This window comes from Nelumbo lutea, chromosome 7, assembly GCF_056320005.1.
Source record: "Nelumbo lutea isolate HS-2025 chromosome 7, American lotus-T2T, whole genome shotgun sequence".
NCBI lineage: Eukaryota > Viridiplantae > Streptophyta > Magnoliopsida > Proteales > Nelumbonaceae > Nelumbo > Nelumbo lutea.
This window is the reverse complement of record NC_142690.1, coordinates 57,019,408-57,042,771: the sequence shown is the minus strand read 5'-3', so window position 1 is coordinate 57,042,771 and position 23,364 is coordinate 57,019,408. Positions and strand designations below refer to the sequence as shown.

Sequence of the window (23,364 nt, the reverse complement as noted above, 5' to 3'; positions counted from 1 at the left end):
GTCCCAACATACCCAAGTTTTGATCCCCGCTAAGGATCTCACTGATTGGTACATCAAAGACACCCCGATCCGACACCTAGTGCAGTATCATAATCGAGTCTAGGGGTAGGGTGTAACTTTCCAGTTTTTGCCCATCAATCTCCAAGGTCCAGGGCAATACTGGAAATCTGGTCCAGTTCAAAGATTCAATTAATCCCACACTGTATGTGCCTAGGGTCTCACCCCGGTAGCTGAGACAAGCCACCCCAACCGACTTGGTGGCACCACAGTGTCAGCCTTGTCAGGATAGGTCTCCCCAGACCGACCCACTAGCTGTGAACTTTCTAAACTAACACGAGTCTCAATAAGTGTCCAGTTTAAGGGTAATACACAGAAACATAACAAGGGAACATGAATCAAATATACAATAAACTAATAAAGTACATCAATTTTGATTGAAGATAAGGGCATACAAAACTGTGTAACACAAAATTCATATAAAATTAAAATTTTAAGTTTTTTTATCAAATTTTTAAATAAATAGTTTTGGCCCAATATACAGCCCAACCTGACCCAAGGTTCGGCCCATGGGTCTGGCCCATAATAGCCTACGGGCCAACACAACACAACTCGCACTTTGCATAGGCCACCCACGAGTTATACCATACCGGCTTGGCATGACCCACTTTACACACCTCTAGTAATAACTAAAAATTTATATCCTGAATTCAAAATCATAATTTATCAGGTCCTTGAGAATAATATCCCTTAAATATTTTTCCTGCGGTGGTCCAGCTGTTGAACAACTTCTCCTGGCTGGAATCTGAAGCTGTCGCGTGTATGGTCCACGTGAAGTGGTTCATGGGACCCAGAATTGAACGGAAAGATGAGACCCGATCTGCTCATGACACAGGCGCCTCAACTCACAGACATTTCTCACCATGCATTGGCCCGTATTTATAGGTTTATACACGGGAGAATGGATGATGTTCACAATGCATGGTGAGATATGCATGTGAGGACCTCACAGTTCCCAATACCAGGAAGATCAGAGTACATTTTGCACGTGGCCTAGTCCGCAGTGTCTCGCTCAGCTGAGCCACACACCTTGCACGTGGTAATACTAGCAAAGATATGGAAAGACTAAATCACCCTTAGGTTCTACCCATTTTCACCAAAATGCTACTGAACTCTAATGAGTCATGTTCTTTTCCCCTCCGTACGTTTAGAGACATTTACGGCAACCTGTCTAAAAAACGGAGCATCTTTTTTTATGAAAAAGAGCCATTGAGATTCGTCCACGTGGACATCTTAGTACAGTACTCTCTTCTGTCAGCATTCCTCTCTATCCGACACGTGGCCTAAGTACCCGATTCCCTGCAACTTCCTCCTCCCCTCCGTCCGACTCTAAATTCAAAAGCTTTCCACTTCTGTCTTTCTCTAGAACTCTCCCTCCACACCTCTTCCTCTCTCTCTCTCTCTCTCTCTCTCTCTCTCTTTCTTCTCCTTAGGGTTTTCGCCATTGGAGAGCTCGGGGCAAGCTTTGGTAAGTCAATGGTGTATGGAATATCGCATGGTACTCTTTTGTTTCTGGAATTTCGCATGGTGTTTGGTTTGGCTTGTTTTTTCTTTTTATTTTTCTTCCTTTAACGTGTTGACACTACACATGTGCATGCGTTTCTACTTTCTAGGGTTTTGTTTACAGTGCTTTGCTTTGGATTCTAACTTTAATTAAATTGAGTGCAGCATGGTTCCTGTCCACTTTTCTCTTAATTTTTTTTTTTTTTTTTTTAACTCTGACAGTCATTTATTTTGAATCTTGTCTTGGTTTTGATTTGTAATGGCTTGGGGTAGTTGGGGTTCTAGTGGTGGTGAACTGAGAACTTTCAAAGCTACAGAATTTTATTTTATTTGGTGATTTCTATATAACTCATTTGTTCTATAGTCGTAGCCGGGCTTCTAAGGGAGCATGCAATAGGCCATAAGGCCTATTTTCATATATATATTTTTTTGATCAGTAAGTCTATTTTCAATTCTAACACAGCATTTTCTAGGACCCTTTCATGTTATCTCTTGTAACCTGTTCTAGTGGAATTATTCTGTGCATGCTTTATTTTCTGAGTTTTGTAGGGTTCTGCCAAGTTGATTAATTGAACTTTGTTGCTTGCTTTGTTTCCTTCTATTAATTTAATACAACCAAAGATTTCCCCCCTTGAATTTTGCTGGATTACTTGAAGGATGATCCTACGATTTTATATGAGGTCTTTGAAGGGTTGATCTGTAAAGTTTGCTTCTACGCATAAGGATAAAAAAAAGTTTACTTCTATGGAGAAAAGAGCTACAGAATATTATATTCAAGTTCCTGTTCAAGCATGCAGGGATATATTATCCATCTATGTGCAACTCCTAATCTGATGGCTATATCTAGCAGCGTTATTGCTGCCATCCTAGATGATTTTTTAAAGTGATGGTGAATATCCATAAGCGTATCTTACTTTAAAATGAAATTATCAATAATTTGCTCAATAAAAAGATTATAATATAAAGGGAGAAGTATACTGCCGCCCAGTGCAGAATTCTGAAATTACAGCCCCCATAGTCTACTAGTACCCCCCCCCCCCCCCAAAAAAAAAAAAAAAAAAAAAAAAAAAAACTAAACCACATGTTGCTTGTTGATTTGGCATCAATCCATGGTCAGGATTCATTACGGTGGGGCTAAGAATTCTGAGGTGGGCTGAACAGTCATTCTCCCTAATATAAAATCAAAAAAGAAAATCATGATATGAACATGCAACAAACTGTATATACTCATTTTCTTGTGATGTCCCACTACATATGCTCGTGCTATGTGACACTTCATCCGTTCTATGCAGTATGCGTACGCTGTCCTAAATGGTTTGATTATGTTCTAGTGAAATTATTAGTACCTCAAATTTCTTTTGGTCAGTGACCGGATCAAATGAATTTATAATGTATAGGGTGGAAAGTGGAACTTGTGTTAATAACTTTATTCTGATAATATGATGACAGTACATCCAAGTTCCCTTAGAATTATCTCTGAACCAGCAAATAACAACCTATGAACCTTCTGTGACCTCTATCTGCTCTACAACAACTGATGTTATTGGCATAGTTGTGAAGGTGGTGCTAGGTGACAAGGTGGCCTTGTGGGGGGTGGGTGCTTAGTCTAAACACCTTGAGTTTTATTAAAAAACACCCATTGAAATGATTAAGCACATGCCTAATGGAAAAAATTGCAAGGTGGATAGTTATTATTACCATGGGTGCATCTTATTAGTATGTTTGTTGATAAATCTTAATATATATATGTACTAATGTTTTATTTTATGGTAAAACATTAAATACCTGAGGATTTGAGGGGAAAGAGAAAGAAAGAGAAGCTAACCTAAAATTTAGTGGTCTTTTTTGACAAACCATTTTGCCTAGGTGCCTAGGCAACTAGGTTTTCCACTGTCCCCTAGAATTGCCTATTGCCTTGACAACTATGGTTATTGGTTTAAGGTTATGAAGTAAGGATTTCAACTCTGCTCTTTCTCAGAGATCTATTGATGGAAAATCTGACAAATGATTTATAGCTCCTTGTATCTAAATTGTCGTGTGGCTTCGTTACTTGCATCCTCTTTATATCTTGTCAATTTGTATAAGCTTGAGTAAAGACTTTTAGGCTTATGTGAGCATGTAAAATCATCTGCTTGGAAGTTGTTATTAGCTATACTTTCATAGTTTTAGGGTGTGTGTTAGGTAACTGCCTAACTCAGGGCTTTTCAAGGAAGCCTGCCTCCTGAAACGAGAGAGAGAGAGAGAGAGAGAGAGAGAGAGAGAGAGAGAGAGAGAGAGAGAGAGAGAGAGAGAGAGAGAGAGAGAGAGATTCCCAAAATCAATACCTCCTCTTCTGGCTTCCTTCCCTTATTTATAATACTTCCGTTACAATTCTGTTATATCAGCCTCTCCACTTGTCCAGTTTGTTATTTAGTTTGTTCGAGTGGTTGGCTGTCAGTTACATTACTTAAAGGTTGATGTTGCTTGTACACTTGTCCCTATGTTCCCCTTATTTGTGTCTTAACAATTTGGCTTTCTTTGTTATTTAAGGCTATTACCCAATGTTGGTCCCATCTATCTGGGGTCATGGGAGGGGTAGACTGGATACAGTCCTAGTCATTTGCAGGTTGTCGTCCATTTATTTCTGTATAACATGGATCTCTATTTCAAACAGGCATGACAGTATATGCTACTTGTTATTAATCCTGCTCTATTTAAATGATTTCCTTTCAGTTATAATGTTGAGTGCCATACATCATGCGTGGTAATTTCATTTTCTTAAATTCCATTCTAAACTTTAGTGTTTCCATTATGTTTCCTACGATTTTCTTTTGATCTTAATGTGCTAATTCCTCTTCCATGGTGGCAAAACTTACATTAAATGTAAAGTTTGAAACCTTCGTTTAGATACATAATCTGATTTTAATATACAACTCTTGAATGTAAGGTTGTCTAGGACATTTAAATGCTTGAATTTGATGGTAGAAGGGAATGCTGGGTAGTTGTAGGCTGGCTGAAGAAAGAATATCTAGCCATGTGGAGTTTGGTCAATGCAACGGATGCCACTTTCTCTTGCACTCAAGGACCGGTAAATGGAATAGCTACAGGCAAGCAAGGGGTAAACATGGGCAATTGTTTTGGAGTGGCTTATAATGTAAATTAAAATTTTGGTTTAGGTGTGTTTTCACTGTAGCTACTGTAGCTACAGTAGTCCGAACCAGTAAGGAGAAGAAGAAAGAGAAGAGAAGAAGAAGATGAAAGAACTGTCGAACTTGATAGCTAAACCCTATCAGTCGACCTCTTAATAGTGATTAGGCTTCTAATTAAATGTACAAGGACTAAACTGCCCCTACTTAAGTATGGGACAGAGAACCTCTAATAAGACTGCCACATAAGCTCATAACTTAACCAAGGTGAGATGACTAATCTACCCTTATTCGGCTAACTCTAACACTCCCCCTCAAGCTGGAGAATATATATCATATAATCCCAGCTTGTTACATATATAGTTCACTCTCCCTGAGCTTAAGGCTTTTGTAAACAAATCTGCCCACTGATCACCTGAGCTTACATGTTCTATGCTTATCTCTCCAGTAAGAACCTTCTCCCTCACAAAGTGGCAATCAATATCTATGTGCTTTGTTCTCATGAAAAACAGGGTTGGATGAGATATGGAGCGCAGCTTGATTGTCACAGTACAACTTCATAGGTTTATCCATGTGGAACCCGATTTCTTGTAGGAGATTCCTCAACCACACTAATTCACATGTAGTGTGTGCCATGGCTCTGTACTCGGCTTCAGCACTGCTTCTAGCCACAACCGTCTGCTTTTTTACTCTTCCACGTCATAAGATTTCCTCCAAGAAATGTGCAGTAACCTGTAATAGATCTATCAGAGAGCCCGCCCAATCTGCATCCGTGTACCCAACTACTTCAAGTTTTCCTCCTGGTTTATACAATAGCCCATGATCTGGAGCTCCCTTCAAATATCTTACAAATCTAAGAACTGCATCCCAGTGAGATATACGAGGGTTCTGCATAAATTGGCTCACCACACTGACTGCAAAGGAGATGTCTGGTCTCGTGATAGTCAAATAGTTCAGCTTCCCCACTAGTCGTTTATACCTTCCAGGATCATCAAATATTCCCCCTGTATCACCGCTCAACTTAACTTTTGGTTCCATAGGAGTCTCAGCCGGTTTTGCACCTAACAGTCCTGTTTCGTCCAATAGATCAAGAACATATTTTCTTTGGCACAGGTTTACACCTTGTCTTGATCTAGCAACTTCTATACCCAAGAAATACTTAAATGTCCCAAGGTCTTTTGTTTGAAAATGATTTTGCAGAAAGACCTTGAGTTTGTCGATCCCCAATTTGTCACTGCCAGTTATGACAATATCATCCACATAGACCACTAATAAAATCTTTCCAGCTTCTGAGTCATAGCTGAACACTGAGTGATCAACCTGGCATTGTTTCATTCCAAAATTCTTCATCACTTCACTAAACTTCCCGAACCAAGCACGATGCGATTGTTTCAACCCATAAATTGCCTTTTTCAGTCTGCACACCTTACCAGCCTCCCCCTGAGCAACAAACCCAGGTGGTTGCTCCATATATACCTCCTCTATAAGGTCACCATGAAGGAAGGCATTTTTTATGTCAAGTTGAAATAAGGGTCAATCATATATAACTGCTAGTGAAATTAACACACGGACAGAGCTAATCTTAGCCACTGGAGAGAAGGTCTCCATATAGTCCACTCCATACAACTTTGAATACCCTTTAGCAACAAATCTGGCTTTCAGACGCTCCACACTACCATCTGGCAAGTATTTAACAGTATACACCCATTTACAACCCACAACATGCTTACCAGGGGGAAGAGTAGTGAGCTCCCACGTGTGAGTATGTTGAAGAGCAGAGAGTTCCTCCTCCATTGCCTGCCTCCACCCAGGTGAACTAAGAGCCTCTTGGACATTGTTAGGTATGGAAATAGATGACAATAGTGAAACAAACTGGCGATGTGAGGTGGAAAGGCGAGATACTGAAACAAAATTGGAAATGGGATGGAGAGTAGAACTACGTTTACCTTTCCGTAAGGCAATGGGTAGGTCAAGTCTTGAAGGTTCAGCAACAGGAGCAACGACAGGATCCGCAGACAAGGTAGAAGCTGGAGGAGGGGCCGGTGTCGTTCGACGTGTATACACTTGCCGAATTGGTGGTCGTTCAGTAGGGATCTGCACTGGATGAGATGACGAGTCAACTCCAACAGGAACACCCGGAACGGGATCACTTACTGGAAGAGGAAGAGGAAGTAAAGGTGGAGACGAAGATGCTTCAGTTCCTGAGAAGAAGGGAACATACTCAAAAAAGGTGACATCAAGACAGACATAACACTTCCGAGTAATGGGATTGTAACACTTGTACCCTTTTTGAGTCCGAGAGTAGCCAAGAAAGACACACTTAATGGAGCGTGCATCAAACTTGTCTATTCCAGGACTCAGATTGTGAACAAAGCACACGCAACCAAAGATACGAGGTGTTAATGGAAAGGGAGACAAGGTGGGAAACAAGATAGAGAGGGGAGACCGACCATGAAGAGTAAAGGAGGGCATCCGATTAATGAGAAAACACGCAGTAAGTACAACATCACTTCAAAACCGTTTAGGAACACTCATATGATGAAGAATAGACCGAGCTGTTTCAAGGAGATGATGGTTCTTCCGTTCAGCCACCCCATTTTGTTGAGGAGTGGATGCACAAGAAGTTTGATGAATGATGCCATGCTGTTCTAAATACTGTTGAAAGGAAGTTAGAAAATATTCACAACCATTATCTGAACGAAGAACTTTGATTGGAACACCAAATTGTGTATGTATTTCAGCATGAAATTTTTGAAAAATGGAAAATAATTCACTCATTTCTTTCATTAAATAAATCCATGTCATTCTTGAACAATCATCAATAAAAGTGACAAAATACTTGTAACCATTATAAGACTCTATTTTGATCAGGCCCCAAACATCTGAATGAACCAAAGCAAAAGGACTCAACATACGACTTTCAACTTTAGGACTGAAGGAAACACGACAATGTTTCCCAAACTGACACGACTGACACTGTAACACTGACAAATGACTCAAAGACGGAACTAGTATCTTGAGTGCCTTGAGAGAAGGATGTCCCAGTCGACAATGCCACTGTAGAGGAGTGAGTGAAGTCAGAAGTGCAATTGACGATCCACCACCGTCAAGGTAATACAATCCACCAGCTTCATGCCCCCCACCAATCTTCTTCCCTGTCCTGAGATCCTGAAAAACACAAGAGGAAGGGAAAAAAGTAACAGAGCAGTTAAGAGTCTTGGTTAATTTACTAACAGACATAAGATTGAATGGAAACTTAGGAACATATAGAACAGATGATAAAGAAAGAGAAACCATGTCAATATTGCCAACACCACAGATGGGAGAGGAGGAACCATTGGCAAGGGTAACAGTTTGAGATGTGGAAGTTTCAGAGAGAGAAGAGAACACACCTGGAGTCCCGGTTATGTGATTAGAGGCTCCAGAGTCAATAATCCAAGGAGAGGTTTTAGATGACAGGCAAGCTATACCTGAGTGGGCAAGAGTAGCAGTAGTGTGCTGTGAAGTGGACTGAAGGAACCGCTTATACTCATCACGCGGTACACTCACCATCTCCCTTGTGGAAACAGATGTAGATGTGGAAGGAGTTAGGTCTGCCTGTTGATTATCACTGACATCAACCCCACCAGCAATAGCATGATTGGCCCATTTAGAGGGAGGGCGGCCATGAAGATCGTAACAGAAATTTATGGAATGTCCTTCCCTGCCATAGTGGGTACACTTTCTTGTAGAGCTGCCTTTTTCTTTGCCACGGCCTCCCCCTGAGTCATGACCACCACCACGGCCAAATATGGAACCACCACGACCTCATCGGGAGGCATGTCCTCCCCCTTTCGTACCACGTCCACCTCCTCTAGCTGTTACAAAAGCTGATCTATCAGACTGTGTGGGATTCTCTATCTGTCCCAAAGAAATCCTTCGGAGCTGAGCAAACACTTTCTCAAGTGTAGGAAGGGTAGAGCCCCCCAATATTTGGTCTCTAACTGGTTCATACTTTGATTTCAACCCCACTAAGAACCTCGTGACATCTGGTTGTTCCCTCTGTTGTTACTGAACCTTAACATCTGGAGTGAGAGGATGATAGACATTGAGTTATTTTCTGAGGTTCTTCATACTGGCATAGTACTTTTTTAGGGTTTTATTTCCTTGTTGCAGACCAAAGTACTTTTGATAGAGCTGATATACCCTTGTAGTATTATCTTGCCCAGAATACAGCTTCTTGACATGTTCCCATATGTCCTTAGCTATATCTAAAAACATGAAGTTGGCACTTATTTTGGGTTCCATACTGTTCCATAGCCATGTCATGATTTGAGCATCCTCCTGTTCTCAATCATCAAACCCTGGAGAGTTGGCCGGTGGTTTATCTTCTTTCACATGCTTCAATTTTCTCTTTGCCTTGAGAAAAACTTCCACCGACTTGGCCCATGGAACATAGTTCTCACCATTCAGTTTAATTAAGGTCATCTGTACACCTAGATAGTCAGAGGAAACCACCACACTAGGTTCCTGATCACTACAACCATCTCCCATTGCTGCCATGATACTCTTTCAATGCTGCCTCTAATCTGAATTCCCAATCACCAACTAAGTGCTGCTGTCAAGAGTTTGATGTTCCGGAACCTACAACAGTCCCTAAACACAATGATATATACTCACGCCTTTGTTCTTATCCACACCACTATTGATTTCACAAAAAAAAAAAAAAAAAAAAACAGACTACACTGTCATTAACTCAGCACTTACTAACCACATGCAAGCTCATTTACAACTAAACAAAAACTCAACTAGCTGTCACACCACTACTGCTGTCAAGAGTTTTTGCATTACAAACACCACCACAACTACTCAACAAAAACTCAATTAGCTGTCACAGCACTACTGCTGTCAAGAGTTTGTGTATTACAAGCACCACCACACAGCAATAGCTGTCACACACAATACAGACCTGCTTTAACGCTTTTAAGAGGGCACCACAAGACCAACAAAAAAAAACTCAACTAGTACCATTGCATTACACCTTGCACCATTCGGCCACCTACAGTAGCAGCCCTTACACCATTTGGTCACTGTAAACACAGCCTGTTCTTGGAATTGTTTTAAAGAACCAGGGCAACAACCAACTTAGTTTTCTAGGTTCTGATCAGTCCTCTCAAGTTCTTGAAGATTTTCAACCCAGAAATACCAACAACACACAGAGGAGAGATAACCAACCTTCGTTTGAGAGCTTCAGCCAACCATTCACTGCTGAAGTTGTTTTCTTAGGAAAGAAGGTTCTGTGCTCCAGAAAAAAAAACTGAGATGTTTCAGGCCTGGGACGAATCACTTTTCTCCATTGACAGCCCAGAGAAGAAAAGGAGAGAACTGAAGCACGAACTGAAGTTGTCACGAACTGAAACTGGTCACGAACTGAAGTTGCCACGCTCTGATATCATGTTTTCACTGTAGCTACAGTAGTCCGAACCAGTAAGGAGAAGAAGAAAGAGAAGAGAAGAAGAAGAAGATGAAAGAACTGTCGAACTTGATAGCTAAACCCTATCATTCGACCTCTTAATAGTGATTAGGCTTCTAATTAAATGTACAAGGACTAAACTGCCCCTACTTAAGTATGGGACAGAGAACCTCTAATAAGACTGCCACATAAGCTCATAACTTAACCAAGGTGAGATGACTAATCTACCCTTATTCGGCTAACTCTAACAAGGTGGATTTTTCCCAGCCTAATATCTTGGGTTGTTTGATACTTCTGTACATTACAGATTCCCTATCCACAGTCAATAAATGTTTTCTGTTACCAATAGAAAACATTAATTTCTTTTATAAGATCTAAAGGTTATGGGGGAGGTAACATCTCATGCCTCCTCCTAGGCTGATTGTACTTTCTTTAATTTAATTAATAAAACTACTCTCATTTATCAAAAAAAAAAAAAACAAAAGATCTAAAGGTTATGTGTTTATTTAAGTGGTCGGAATAGTTTATATTTTTGTCATACTTAAACCTACATTGTTATTAATTTACATGTATGTCAGAAGTGAAAAGTTTACAAGTATTCAGTTGAAATTAGAAGTTAGGACCTGTAAGAAGAATTGATCCGTTGCACTTAAGGGCGGCACAATGACTAAAGTCCTCAGCTTTATTTACTGATTTCACTCTAGATGACTTGCTGAGAAAGTGGGAAGAGATTGCTAGCTCTGCCCGGGTTAGAACTGGGCTAAGTTCTTCTTGGACCCCTCCCCCTACTGGTTATATAAAGCTGAACCTTGATGGCAGTAGTAGAGGGAACCCAGGGCAATCTGGTATCAGGGTATTCAGGGATGAGAATGGGAATGTTTCAGCCATGTTCTCAGGCTCAATAGGTGTAGGTGATTCCCTCAGGACCGAGATTCTTGCAGTATTGGATGGAGTCCGAAGGGCTGGGTTGTGGAACTATAGCAATGAAAAGAAAAACTTCAAGTGCCTGGCTAAAGATATGGAAGTAACGTACAGTTGGGTGAAGAGATCCGCTAACTCTTTTGCTGATGGGTTGGCCAAGCAAGGGGAGCTTTGGGAATCTATGTTCTGGGCTCTTTTGTAATTCTGTTTTATTATTTTTCTGGGGACTCTTGACCCTGCCCGGGAGTTAAGATAGTTTATCTCTCCTCCTTGTAATTAATATTTATATCAATTTAATGAAAACTTTTGTTATTGATCAGGAAAAAAAGAAGAAGAATTGATCTATTGCAAGTTGAAAGGGCTAGGAGTAAACCAAAAAGAACATGGGTCAAAGTAACTAGAAATTATTTAAATGCTCATAATTTAACAATACATATGACATTAAACAGAATGTAATAGCAATGCAGGATTCATGTTGCCAACCCCATAAACTTGGGATAAGGCTTGGATGATGATGATGATGATGATGAGTTTCACTTCTTTCTGTACTTCAGGAGTATTAGTTGTAGCCAACAAGGATAACTATATGATCTGATTTCTAGGTCTATATTCTTATTTAAAGGGGAAAATGTCATATTGTTTAACTTATTGAATTGAATAGTTCTTTCTAAGAGTCACTCTCATTTGTCTTTTTTGATTCCATGATCCTTATTGCTGAGATTCCATTAAGACCTTGATCCTAGTCAAGGTCTTAATTTTCCATATCTGAAGTTATTTAAAGGGGAAAATGTCATATTGTTTGACTTATTGAATTAAGACGAGATGCAAATTTTCCATATCTGAAGTTGTCCTCTTCCTTATATTGTAAATTTTCCATCATAAAAGCATTAGATTTTGAGATTTTCCTCTTCAAGTTATTCTTATATTAAATTCCTAATCAAGTACTTCTCTGTTCCAAGTAATTACTTTATTATTGTGTCTTATTGTTTCCACCTTTACAAGCCCTCTTTTAGGTGATTTTCACATTAACCTTGTGATTGAAGTTGCTCACAATCTTGCCCAGTTATATGTAATTGTACTATCAGTTCAATTTTGACAATTAATTTGAAGCATGCATATAAATTAGGGATGCTCATTTTTGCTTGGGCCCACATTGCTTGGCTTGGCCTGTCTTGGAAATTTCTAGGCCAGGGCAAATGTTTTCTTCCAAGCCTGGCCCAGGTCAGCATTGAGCCCACACATAATGCAAGCTGGGGTTGGTACCTAAGATCTTAGGATGGAAAGCCCAACCTGGCTCAGGGTACGAGCTGGGTTGGGCTTGGGAAAGCTTAAAAGTCTCTTATCACCCTGAAAAACCTGGTCCAAGCCTGGCCTGGCCTGGTCCATGATCATCCCTAGTACAAATGATGAAAAAAAAATTGAAACATGCATATGAAAGCTCTAGATATTTCAAGACCAAGTGAGGAAGAAAGAAATTTTCAATAGAGGATGAGAATTCTGTTGAATATCAACATAGATCCGTATGAGCATAAATCTGAGATGAAGGAATTTCCAATTGTAGCAAATATTGGTAATGGTATTTTGAATCTTTTACAGTGGAATATATGCATCAGATGATGAACATGTTATATAAATGAAGAGTATTTGTTGTTTGGATCTCCTTTCCCTTCCATGTCAACAATCTGAATCCATAGTAACTGAGGTGTTTGTGTGTAACTTGGTAAGGATGACTCCTAAATTACTTGCATCTTGTCTAAGCTTCTCTATCTAGGCTGTTATTAGTATCAAGGTGTAAGCCCAAAAATTCAACCCTAACCCATGCAAATGCTTGGGTTGGGCCTTCTCAGGTTGCAGCCCTACAAGATATTCAAAATTTATGATCTAACTTGGTTGGGATGGTCTCCAAGATGACTTGCTCCTTGTCAATATTTTTTCATCTAGGTTGTTACTAGTAATTGAAGTTTTTTGTGCATCTTGTGCAAGTCTTTGCATCGGTGGTTGGGGGTCAATATTGGAAAGATGGTCAAATATCTTGCGAAATCTTTTACAATAGAATAGAATCTTTGCTATGAATAATACTGCTATAATAGGAGAGAGACAAGCGATTATATTGGGTTTTTATTATGCAAGATGGTAATTTTATATTTGATAGTATTGGGCTGGTTGTTAGTTGGGGCTTTGGGTGTCCTCAGGTTTGTAGTTTCTTTTAACTAGCATTCAGGCAATGATTATTATCCAAGTCTAAAAGGTATTGGTTGACTGGAATAGAGTTCAGGAAAAAAATGTAAGTACTAAGATTAGAGATTGGTTAGGCTAAGAAGTGTTAATAGAGCTTAATTGCAAAAGTTCTGGTTGGTCCACTAATTGTGGAAGGCTTCAAATTGAGGAAAACAGGTCTAGGATTAGAATTTTTCAAAGAAATTTGGTAGGTAGGTTTATAATGAAATTTGGGAGGGCCTGTTTGCTACCAAATAGGTTTGAGTCTGAGAGCAACCACTTTGTGCCAAAAAAAAAAGTTCGGTTCGTATCCCATAATGTCAAATGTTGGTAAGGGGACAAACCTTTAAATGATTAGTTCCTCTGTGCAAAATTTCTTTGGGTTCCTTCTCTTCTATCCATTTCCCTGGATTTTAAAATCTCTAAACCTGATTTTAAAATTTGGACTGCCACTTCTTTGGGTTCCTTCTCTTGTGCTTCACTCAGGAGATCTTTGGCTTCTCAATTCCCCCATCTCGTAGGATTTTCCTATTAGATCCATCTGGCTTGGACCAACTCCCCCCTACCTCCTTCATTCAGGAGTTATATTGGAGGGTATTTCTTTTCAAAATTAAAATATGTGAAGCCTTGCAAAAGAGAGGGCCTAACTGGTATCTATCAGCACAACGATGTTTCTTTCCGTATGATACAAATGGGAAAACTACATTCCATCTGCTAATCTCCTATCCTGCCCCTCACCTCCAGTATTTGTGATTGGTTACTAGCTCTCTTTTATTGCAGATGGTCCTCACACAGATGTGAATAACATTTTTTGTCCTCATTTGTGTTTTTTTGATGGATAACTGAAGGTCTAATTTAATTTGAATAAAAGAGTTGGTATTTACAATCTGCCCTGCACGCTTTTTAGAAATGGCTAGAGCACCCCCAGCGACAAAATCTTAGTTTTTACTTCCATTCTGCATTTAATAGTCCCCAGAAGGCTAGAACAACTGCTCCCAATGTACTCTTTGTTTTTCTCAAGTGTCAGCCAACCCATTGGCTAATCTTTGTACCCATGTAATCGTGATAGTTCCCCCTTACTAGATTGTAGATTCTTGATTTCCCTTAATATTTGCCAGTACTGCCTATGCTCTTGTCCTTGTCCCATTTAGCCAATTCACCACCACTCTCGAGTCCCCTCCCACTAGCATATTTCTTTAAGGTTCTTGCCAACCTAAAGCCTTGCAATGCTACTCGCAATTCAGCTTTAATGAAGTTTCCAACACTTATAGGGCCAGAATACATTGCCAGGGTGATACCAAATCTACCCATCAAAGTAAGCTTTATTTGGTATCTTTCAGGTAGATGCCAATAAACAGTAGTCCTTGCCCCGGTTGTAGATGAAGCAGCCACCTACTCCCATCTTCTAATGATATTGTTGACCTGAAAGTTAGATAATGTGTCCAATATCTTAACCTGGTGTGCCATCTTTACTGCAATGGATTCAATTACAGCATCTTTTGTTCTTTGGCGTTACTCTTTAATCCACCCAAGAGAAGAGGAAAGATAATGTGGAGGTGTACCAGGGATTTGTTTGGTTCATTTGGGAAGAAAGAAATGCAATAATTTTTAATGAGAAGAAGCTGTCAAAAGAAGCAATCATAGAAAACCTTGGACATCTTTGCACCTTACATGAAGAACGATATCCTTAGTTAGCTTGTTCATCTTCTAGGAGGACCATTATACAGGAGTGGATTCCATTGGCTTGGAATCAGATTGAACTAAATTTTGATGAGTGCTGTTTCAGGAATCTAGGCATTGCAGGTGTATTTAGAGATAGCCATGGGGTTGTGATAAGTAATATTTTCAGTACCCATTGGTGCTGGGGATCTAGAAGAGTCAAGATGCTAGCAGTATCTTGACTGAATATGGGCAAAAGACTGAATATGAAGAATATAATCATGGAGGGAAGTTCCAATACTGTAATGGGCTGGTTAAACAATGATGCTCAAGGTACATGGCAGCACAGGCATACACTCAAAGAAATCAAGGAAACAGCAAGGAAGATGGTTATTGTGTGGCTGAGTCACTTTCAAAACAAGGGGCAAATAGGGAACAAATATATTGGGAGGTAACAAATGAAAGCTATTTGTAAAAGTTGTTTTTAAAATCAAAGGGAGGGCTAGGTGGTAAAGGCCAACCCAACAAAGGGAGTCGATTGCATTGTACATAACATTCTTCCTTCATAAACAATAAAGTCCAATATTAACAATAAAAAACCAAAGGACAACACAACGTCAAAGCATGACGTTGCTTTGGTTAAATGCTAACTGAAAGTTGCTCTGCTAATTTGCAAGAATTATTTTTCATTTAATAACAAGAACTTTTAAGAATTAGAGAAAAGTATGCACACAAAAGGGAACCCTATTAGCCAAAGGGTTAGGCCAATGCTTATGAGTTTAACATTGTTGTTAGACTAGCAAAAAATTGCTATTATTTATAAATCCAAAAATGTTTCCCATATTTAACATACTCTGTACACGTATATATTATGTTTGACCTTGAATATATTACCTTGTTCATCCTTGTCTGATATACTTTTGATTCCTATTTCGTGTTTCTTTCTACCAACTTTTTTTTATTCTTGAACCAGACCCTTAAAAAACCTAGTAGTTTTGTTTTTGGCAAATGACAATAGGGATAAGTAGAAATCTCTATTTTTCTTGATCACCAGACACTTCTGGTTTTCATGGCCAAAAAAGAATGGATAATCACCTGAAATATGTTTCCTCATCTCTGCTCAGAACCAGGTCATTATGTCTACACGGTTAATCCTGACTCCTGAGTATGGTTTTTCATATCTTTGTATTGCTGATTGCATCATTAATTTTAGTGGATGCTATGATCCAATCAAGGATTTCGAACCTCCACCTTTAAGCCTGAGTTACCCACGTTATTGAAGAGCATTACACATAAAAGAAAGTGGTCCAAAAGTTACCATACAAAGTATCTTTAGTGTCCAAAGATTCGTGAAATGTTCTATTATGTCTTAGGTCCTGCTTGATTGCAAAAACAAATTTGTTTTTGTGCTGATTGGTTGGTTTCTTAATTGAATTGACCAACCTCAACAAATGCCAGGGGCATGCTCAGTTAAGGCATCTCATTAGGTTTCAATATTGATATATCATGTTGGTATCTTCTTTCAGCCCATACTGTGTGGAATTTCTCCAGTCATGTGATGAGGGAGCGAAGTTGAACTGGGCAAAGGAAGTAGAAGTAATCCATGGATCAATCTGGACAGCAACAGCAGTCACAGCAGCAGCCTTCAGCTGGAGCTGTAACAAGTGCAGCCCAAGTAACTTATACTTCTTCCCCTACCTACCAGAGTTCTGCAATGGTGGCATCTGGTACTCCTGCAGTAGCTGTTCCTTCAGCAACTCAGCCAGCAACTACGTTTTCTGCTTCCCAGCATCAGCTTGCATACCAGCAGGCCCAGCACTTTCACCACCAACAGCAGCAGCAACAACAACAGCAACTTCAGGTATTCTGGGCGAACCAGATCCAGGAGATTGAGCAAACGACCGACTTCAAAAACCATAGCCTTCCACTTGCTAGGATCAAGAAGATAATGAAGGCTGATGAGGATGTACGAATGATATCAGCAGAAGCTCCAGTTGTATTTGCAAAAGCATGTGAGATGTTCATCTTGGAGTTGACATTGCGCTCATGGATCCACACAGAGGAGAACAAGCGGAGGACACTGCAGAAGAATGACATTGCTGCAGCCATTACAAGGACAGACATATTTGACTTTTTGGTTGATATCGTCCCAAGGGATGAGTTAAAGGAGGAGGGCCTTGGGATCCCCCGAGCAGCTGTACCAGCAGTGGGTGCACCAGCTGACTCTATCCCATACTACTATGTCCCTCCACCACATCAGGTCGGAGCCCCTGGGATGATAATGGGGAAACCAGTGGATCAAGCCGCAGCAGCACTCTATGCTGCCCAACAGCCTCGCCCCCCCATGGCATACATGCCATGGCCACAACCTCAACCTCAGCATCAACAAACTCAACAGTCTCAACAGCAGCAAAATGATGCCTGATGGAAGTTAAGGTAAGGGTCATATGGGAGTTTCAATACCTGGTGGTTGCTGTATTGACTAGCACTGTTTTACTGTGGATTTAATGGTAAAAGGTTCTTGATAAGTCCTGGTTGTATCTACCATACTATAATTGTATCACTAGTATTTATGACAGTATCAAAAGTGAGGGGCGATTTTAGAAAGTTTGGAGGGAGGGGGAACTATATCGTCTGCTCTCATGGTCTTTTGGTGACGTGAAGAGTAGAATGAGCAACTATTGCACTTGTATTAATCCATTATCAATGTGACTTTCACATCATCAGTGGTCATAGAAGTTTATTGTAGATTAACAGGCAGCCTGTTTGGTAGTGCCCCCCCCCCCCCCCCCCCCCCCCCATTATTTATTATCAAGCTTCAACCTGTTGATTTGTGTTATCAAGATCCCTTGTTGCCATCTCTGGAAAGCTTTGGGCAGAATTGGCTACAGTTTTGTTGATTGATGAATCAAGTCCTGTTTAATCGATCCAGGAGAGAGCTGTACACTGGGAGACCTGCACGGTGTGGGCCTTTCATGAATCCCTGATTGGGTAAGCCTTGGTAATCTAAATATCTAATCACTTTTTCCAAGTTACGCCAGAATATCTAGGTAACAAATAAGGTCAATAAGAAATTAGATATCCAGGCTCCGTTTATTTTTTTCTGGTTTAGTAGGTAAATGCATTTACCTGTGTTTTTTTATCGTTAAATTTATCTAGGTAAGTTAAATAATTGATTATTTTTACCCATAAACTCTATTATTAAAAAGGGTAATTTTGTTCAATAATGTTTTGGTAAATTTTTCTTAGGTGAGAAAGTTACTTGTATGAAAAATTGGGAAAATCAATTTATGGTGGGACTATGTGAGTGCAGTTAATTTGGTCAGCCCCCCCTTTTTTTTCGGATGAAGTATTAGCTGAAAGCAGATGGTTGCTCAGCATGCGACCCGTATCGTTCCGGCAAGTTTTTGGCATGGTATATGGTACCAAATTGAATGTGCCGTATCTATTCGTTGTATTGATAGTGTTATGGCCGTATCGTGCCTGTAATGTTGAGTATCGGTGCGTTTTGACATCGTATTGGTTGATATGCTACCGACACAGTAGCGTATCGACTGATATTGTACGATTTTACTGTGGTGAAATCGCAAATAAAACTCTCTTCAAAAGATGACTTCTAAACCCATTTCAGAAGTCCTATTTCTTTCCCAAACCCTTCAAAAAGCTTTTTAACCTTTCTAAAGATTCAAATTTTGTAAAAATTTGTCAAAACATCTATAAATTTGTAAGATCCAATAAGTTTTTCAAGGTTGTGAAAAAAAGAGCGAAAACAAATATGTTTTTTCAATTTTTTTTTTTACATTTTCAGCCAATGTTAGAAAAGATAAGGGGAAAGAAAGTTGTTTGCCCTTGCCTCTTCGACTGGGGGCGGTCCCCTTTTTGATGTAGCCCAATTTTGGTTTGTCTCGTACCCCCTTGTGACCCATTTCAATGTAGCCCAATTGTTATACATGATCCCTCTTTTAACAATTGTTATGCATTTTTATTGTTCTTATTATAAAAGATTTTTATTAAAGATAAAGAAAAAAATGAAATCCCCCCTTCCTCCTTCCTCCTTTTAAGGAAGCTTTTATCTCCTTGTATTCAAGAGGCTTACGCCTCTTGCATTCTGAACTATGCTTCACGCCTCTAGGTAGTGGAATGCTTCTATGTTTTAAAACATTGATATATTTCTTTTTAATTTTTAGAATAAAATAAGCAAAATAATTATTTCATCTATTATATCCATAAATCCATTCAATTTTTTGTTATATATTTATTCTTCTTAATTTTAATTTAATTTTTAGAATAAAACATGCAAAATACTTACTTGATCTATAATGTCCATAATTATATAGTATGTTTTTGTTCCCGACTTCCCGTTTATTGATTATAATGTCTTTTTTCATAAAACCCATTAAAACATGTTATTTTTATGCATAAATGGCTCATTTATGTGTTATATTTAGTGATATTAATGTTTATTTATGATTTATTAGAGTATCTATAGCATTTCCATGTGTTTCCATGTGTATTTTAATTTTTCGTCCATAGTGTTTCCGATACTTTGAACCTTGTGTGGAACCAATGTTAATTTTTCATGCCATTAATAAAATACATAGGATTTACACTTCACCTCTCAATATGTTGTGCCCAATCATGCTAACAAATTAAACGTAGAAATAGTGAAAACATACCTTGCATTTTATAATGCAAGCAAATATTGTGTTTTGCTAGAACAAAAACAAGGTTCAAAATATCATTTAGCCGATATGTATCGCATTGGTGGATTAAGGTCAGAAATGTTTGGGGTTGGACCTATTTCAGGGGTGCTAATCAACTGGTTTTGAGTTGGATCCAATTCGATCCAAATCTTATCAAATCAGATTTGAACGGTTCATTATAATTATTGGATTGGGTCAATCTAAAACAAATTTGTTCATATTCTTATTAGTTTGAATTGGACTTAAACCAAATTTTCAATAATCCGATCATCAGGCCAAACCTTTGTCTAATTTGAAATCAATCAAAACTGAAGCTAGCATAAAAATCACTTTTATGAAAGTAAATTTATAAAAATAATTTTATGAAAAGTACTTTTACAAAATCACTTTTATAAAAATACTTTTATTACGAAAGCACTTTTATAGAAGCAATTTTATAAAAGCATTTTTACAAAAACACTTTTACGAAAGTGTTTTTATAAAAGTACTTTTACATGGAAGTATTTTTATAAAATCACTTTTACAAAAAAATTTTTATGGAACCACTTTTACAAAAGCATTTTTATGAAAGTACTTTTATAATAGCACTTTTACAAAAGCACTTTTGTAAAGGCACTTTTATGAAAGAACTTTTACAAAAGAATTTTTATAAAAGTGATTTTATAAAAGCACTTCTACAAAAGTACTTTTATTAAAGCATTTTTACAAAAGAAATTTTACAAAAACACTTTTACAAAAATACTTTTATAATAGCACTTATATGAAAGTACTTTTACAAAAGTGCCTTTTCAATGCAAAAAGGGTATATTTTTGTAATTTTTAGATTTTCTTAATTTTAATATATTTTTGTAATTTTTTATATTACATTCGGTTTGGATTGGACCCAATCCAGTTCAAATCCAATACAAACTAAAAACAATTTGGACAAATTGGACTGACCAATAAGACATTGAATTGGACCAGTTCAGACTTAATGGTCTAAAATATTTATTGGATTGGATTGGACCTGATCCATCCGTAATGAATTTATATTGGGTTGGATTGGATTGAGACAATATTTGGTCCATTGATAGAATATGAGAATATAGGTGTCAATGGACCAGGTTTGAGTTAAAATCAAGGGATTTGTTCAAGCAACTCCCCCTTAGAAATCAAAATCTCAATTAAGGACGTATGGAAATCGAAACCCATGCCACCCCATCCAACAAATCCGAAATTTGTTTTGGCTCCCCCCCCACGTCATCATAACTTTAGTGTTATACCCGTTATACCCCTATACAAAATCTTATGTCTTTTTCATTGTCTTCTTCCTTATTTCGAACTTACGACATCCTTCTTAATTTTTAGAGCAATTTCTCAGAGCCGTTAATCACCGGATCACCGCAACTCTACGAAAAGGTACAATGTCTTCTCATTGTCTTCTTCCTCATTTCGAACCTACAGCATTTCGAAGCTACAACCTCTTCTCCATTTTTCAAAGTCATTTCTTAGAGCCCTTAATCGCAGGATCACCGAAGCTCTATGAAAAGCTACAACGTTTTTTCATCGCCTTATTCCTCATTTCGAACCTACAACATTTTGAAGTTACAACCTCTTCTTCATTTTTCAGAGCCGTTTCTTAGAGTTGTTAATCGCCAAATCACCGGAGCTAATTTCTCAGAGCCGTTTCATCGCCAGAGGTTCATCTCTCATCACCAAAGCTACATCATCTTCCCCATTTTTCAGTCATTAATCACTAGAATTTCATCTCTCATCACCGGAGTTACAACATCTTCCCCATTTCAAAGCTACAACGTCTTCCCCATTTTCAGAGCCGTTAATCACAGGAGCTTCGGAGCTTCATCTCTTCTCATCGGAGCTATAGTGTCTTCCCCATTTTTAGAGTCGTTAATCATCGGAGCTTCATCTCTCATCACTGGAGGTAATTTCTCAAAGTCGTTTCATCACTGGATCTTCATCTCCCATCACTATAGCTACAACGTCTTCCCCATTTCGAATTAATTGTATATTTCATTTTTTTTTTGTTTTGCTGATTTCTTGGCTTGTTGTTGGGAGTTGATTTCTTGGTTTTGTTGAGTGATAATTGAGTTTTGTCATTCTTTATATGAAATTTAAATGGTACACTGTGCTTCGTTTGTTACTTGTGCTAATAGTAGGGTGTTAAATTCCCGACAAGAAAGGTGCTCCACGAAATGATTTCGGAAGATGTTGTAGAGTTTGTTTCTAAGTTTGGAGCACAAGAGAAGGTTCCAACAGACTCCCTTTAGACACTTCTTGGATCTGCCATGGGTGATTGTAGAGATGTCCCTTTTGAGTTATCTAGTAAAATTGTTGAACTCGACTAGCTAGTGTTTTATAGTTGGTGAAAGGACTATGCAATTCAATGAGGCTAATGTTTCCTTGATAACGGGTCTTGGCTTGTCAGATAGTACAGTTGCCCTACCGGAAGGCCTTCCTGGTAGTGGATTGTTACGAAAATCGTTTGGCTTTGATGAAAATCGCTCTACCTCTACAGAGTTGGATCTAGTGTGGCGTAGGCTAATAAATATTGCATTGTTAGATGGTGAGGAGCACATTGAGGAGGTGGTGAAGCTGATTATTTTGTTCTTATTCGGTTATGTGTTATTTCCCCAAGGCAATTCGATGGTGAGATCCTTCTGGCTAGATATGTTGACGATTTACAACGTATTAGTGATTATGCCTGGGGTAAACGCGTACATGAATTCTTAGTCGGTGGTCTTGATCAGTTTGTTTCCCGTTGTGGTGCTGGATCGAGTGGAGGATCATCCTCGTATAGCGGCTACCTATTTGGATGCAACGTTGTGTTGATGGTTAGTGTGAATGGCATTCACTTTTTTATTTACTCTTTATGTTAATCTCATTCAATTAATGATCGCTTATTGGCTGATTTCTTTTTTGTAGGCATGGATTTACAAGCACATAACGCTATTCAGTCCTTTAGTTCTTGATGCCAGTCCTTGTCTATTTAAGTGGGGGAGCATGGGTATCAGTGGAAGCTGAAGAGAACTGATTTGTTGAAGAAAGCTAGGTCAAAAACAATTCTCACTTATGTTCCTTTACTTATGGTGTTTATAGTTTTTATTTGTTTAGTTTTGTGGAAAATGAAGATCTCATATGGATTTATAAACTTGTTACAGGTTATTGAGGTTTTGAACCCTACTAGCAAGGAGATGGCCTTAGTGAAGGTTCGGTCAGAGGGTTGTGTAGGTTGAATTAATGATATTTTTTTTCTTTACAGTGGAATCTTTTATGTGATCCAAGTACATGGTAGTAATTAACCTTTGGTGTTCATATGTAGTTTGTAGACCGAGGGGACCGGGGACCATAGTGTGGGTGAGGAACAATTTTCTGATAGAGAGGATGCTAGTCACGGGTGCGGTTGGTGTGGGCAAAAGTTATTATTAGCATAGCATACATGTTGACTTATATACAAGTTGACTTACTGCTAATGTTGAAATTTATTAAACTACTTCTAACTTGATTTTTTAGGGATTTTGCAAATCTTCTGTAGAATCTATGGAATATCAAATACTTTGTACGGAGGCCAAAGAGTATGATTCGATAAGAAAGTAGAACGAGGCACTTCCTGATGAAGTTAATAGGCTTCGTAGAATGCTGAGAAATAATGGGTTGGACCCTAATGCAGTACCATTTAGTGAGAATGTGAAGTATGTTAATTAGAGTTATATTTTCCACCCCATTTATA

General features: G+C 38.6%; 1 protein-coding gene across 2 annotated transcripts; it reads left to right on the top strand.

Annotated features, from left to right (window-relative positions):
* Positions 1–1,421: 1,421 nt before the first annotated feature.
* Positions 1,422–17,688, top strand: LOC148846518 (nuclear transcription factor Y subunit C-2-like). Of its 2 annotated transcripts, none has more exons than XM_088953543.1 (2): positions 1,422–1,525; positions 16,461–17,688. In XM_088953543.1, exon 2 carries the CDS (start codon positions 16,538–16,540, stop codon positions 17,357–17,359), a length of 822 nt encoding a protein of 273 aa, XP_088809669.1. In that variant the 5' UTR covers positions 1,422–1,525; positions 16,461–16,537; the 3' UTR covers positions 17,360–17,688. The 2 variants fall into 2 exon arrangements, with proteins under 2 accessions (XP_088809669.1, XP_088809670.1); XM_088953544.1 differs by lacking the exon at positions 1,422–1,525 and adding an exon at positions 1,754–1,996.
* The last annotated feature ends 5,676 nt before the right edge of the window (positions 17,689–23,364 follow it).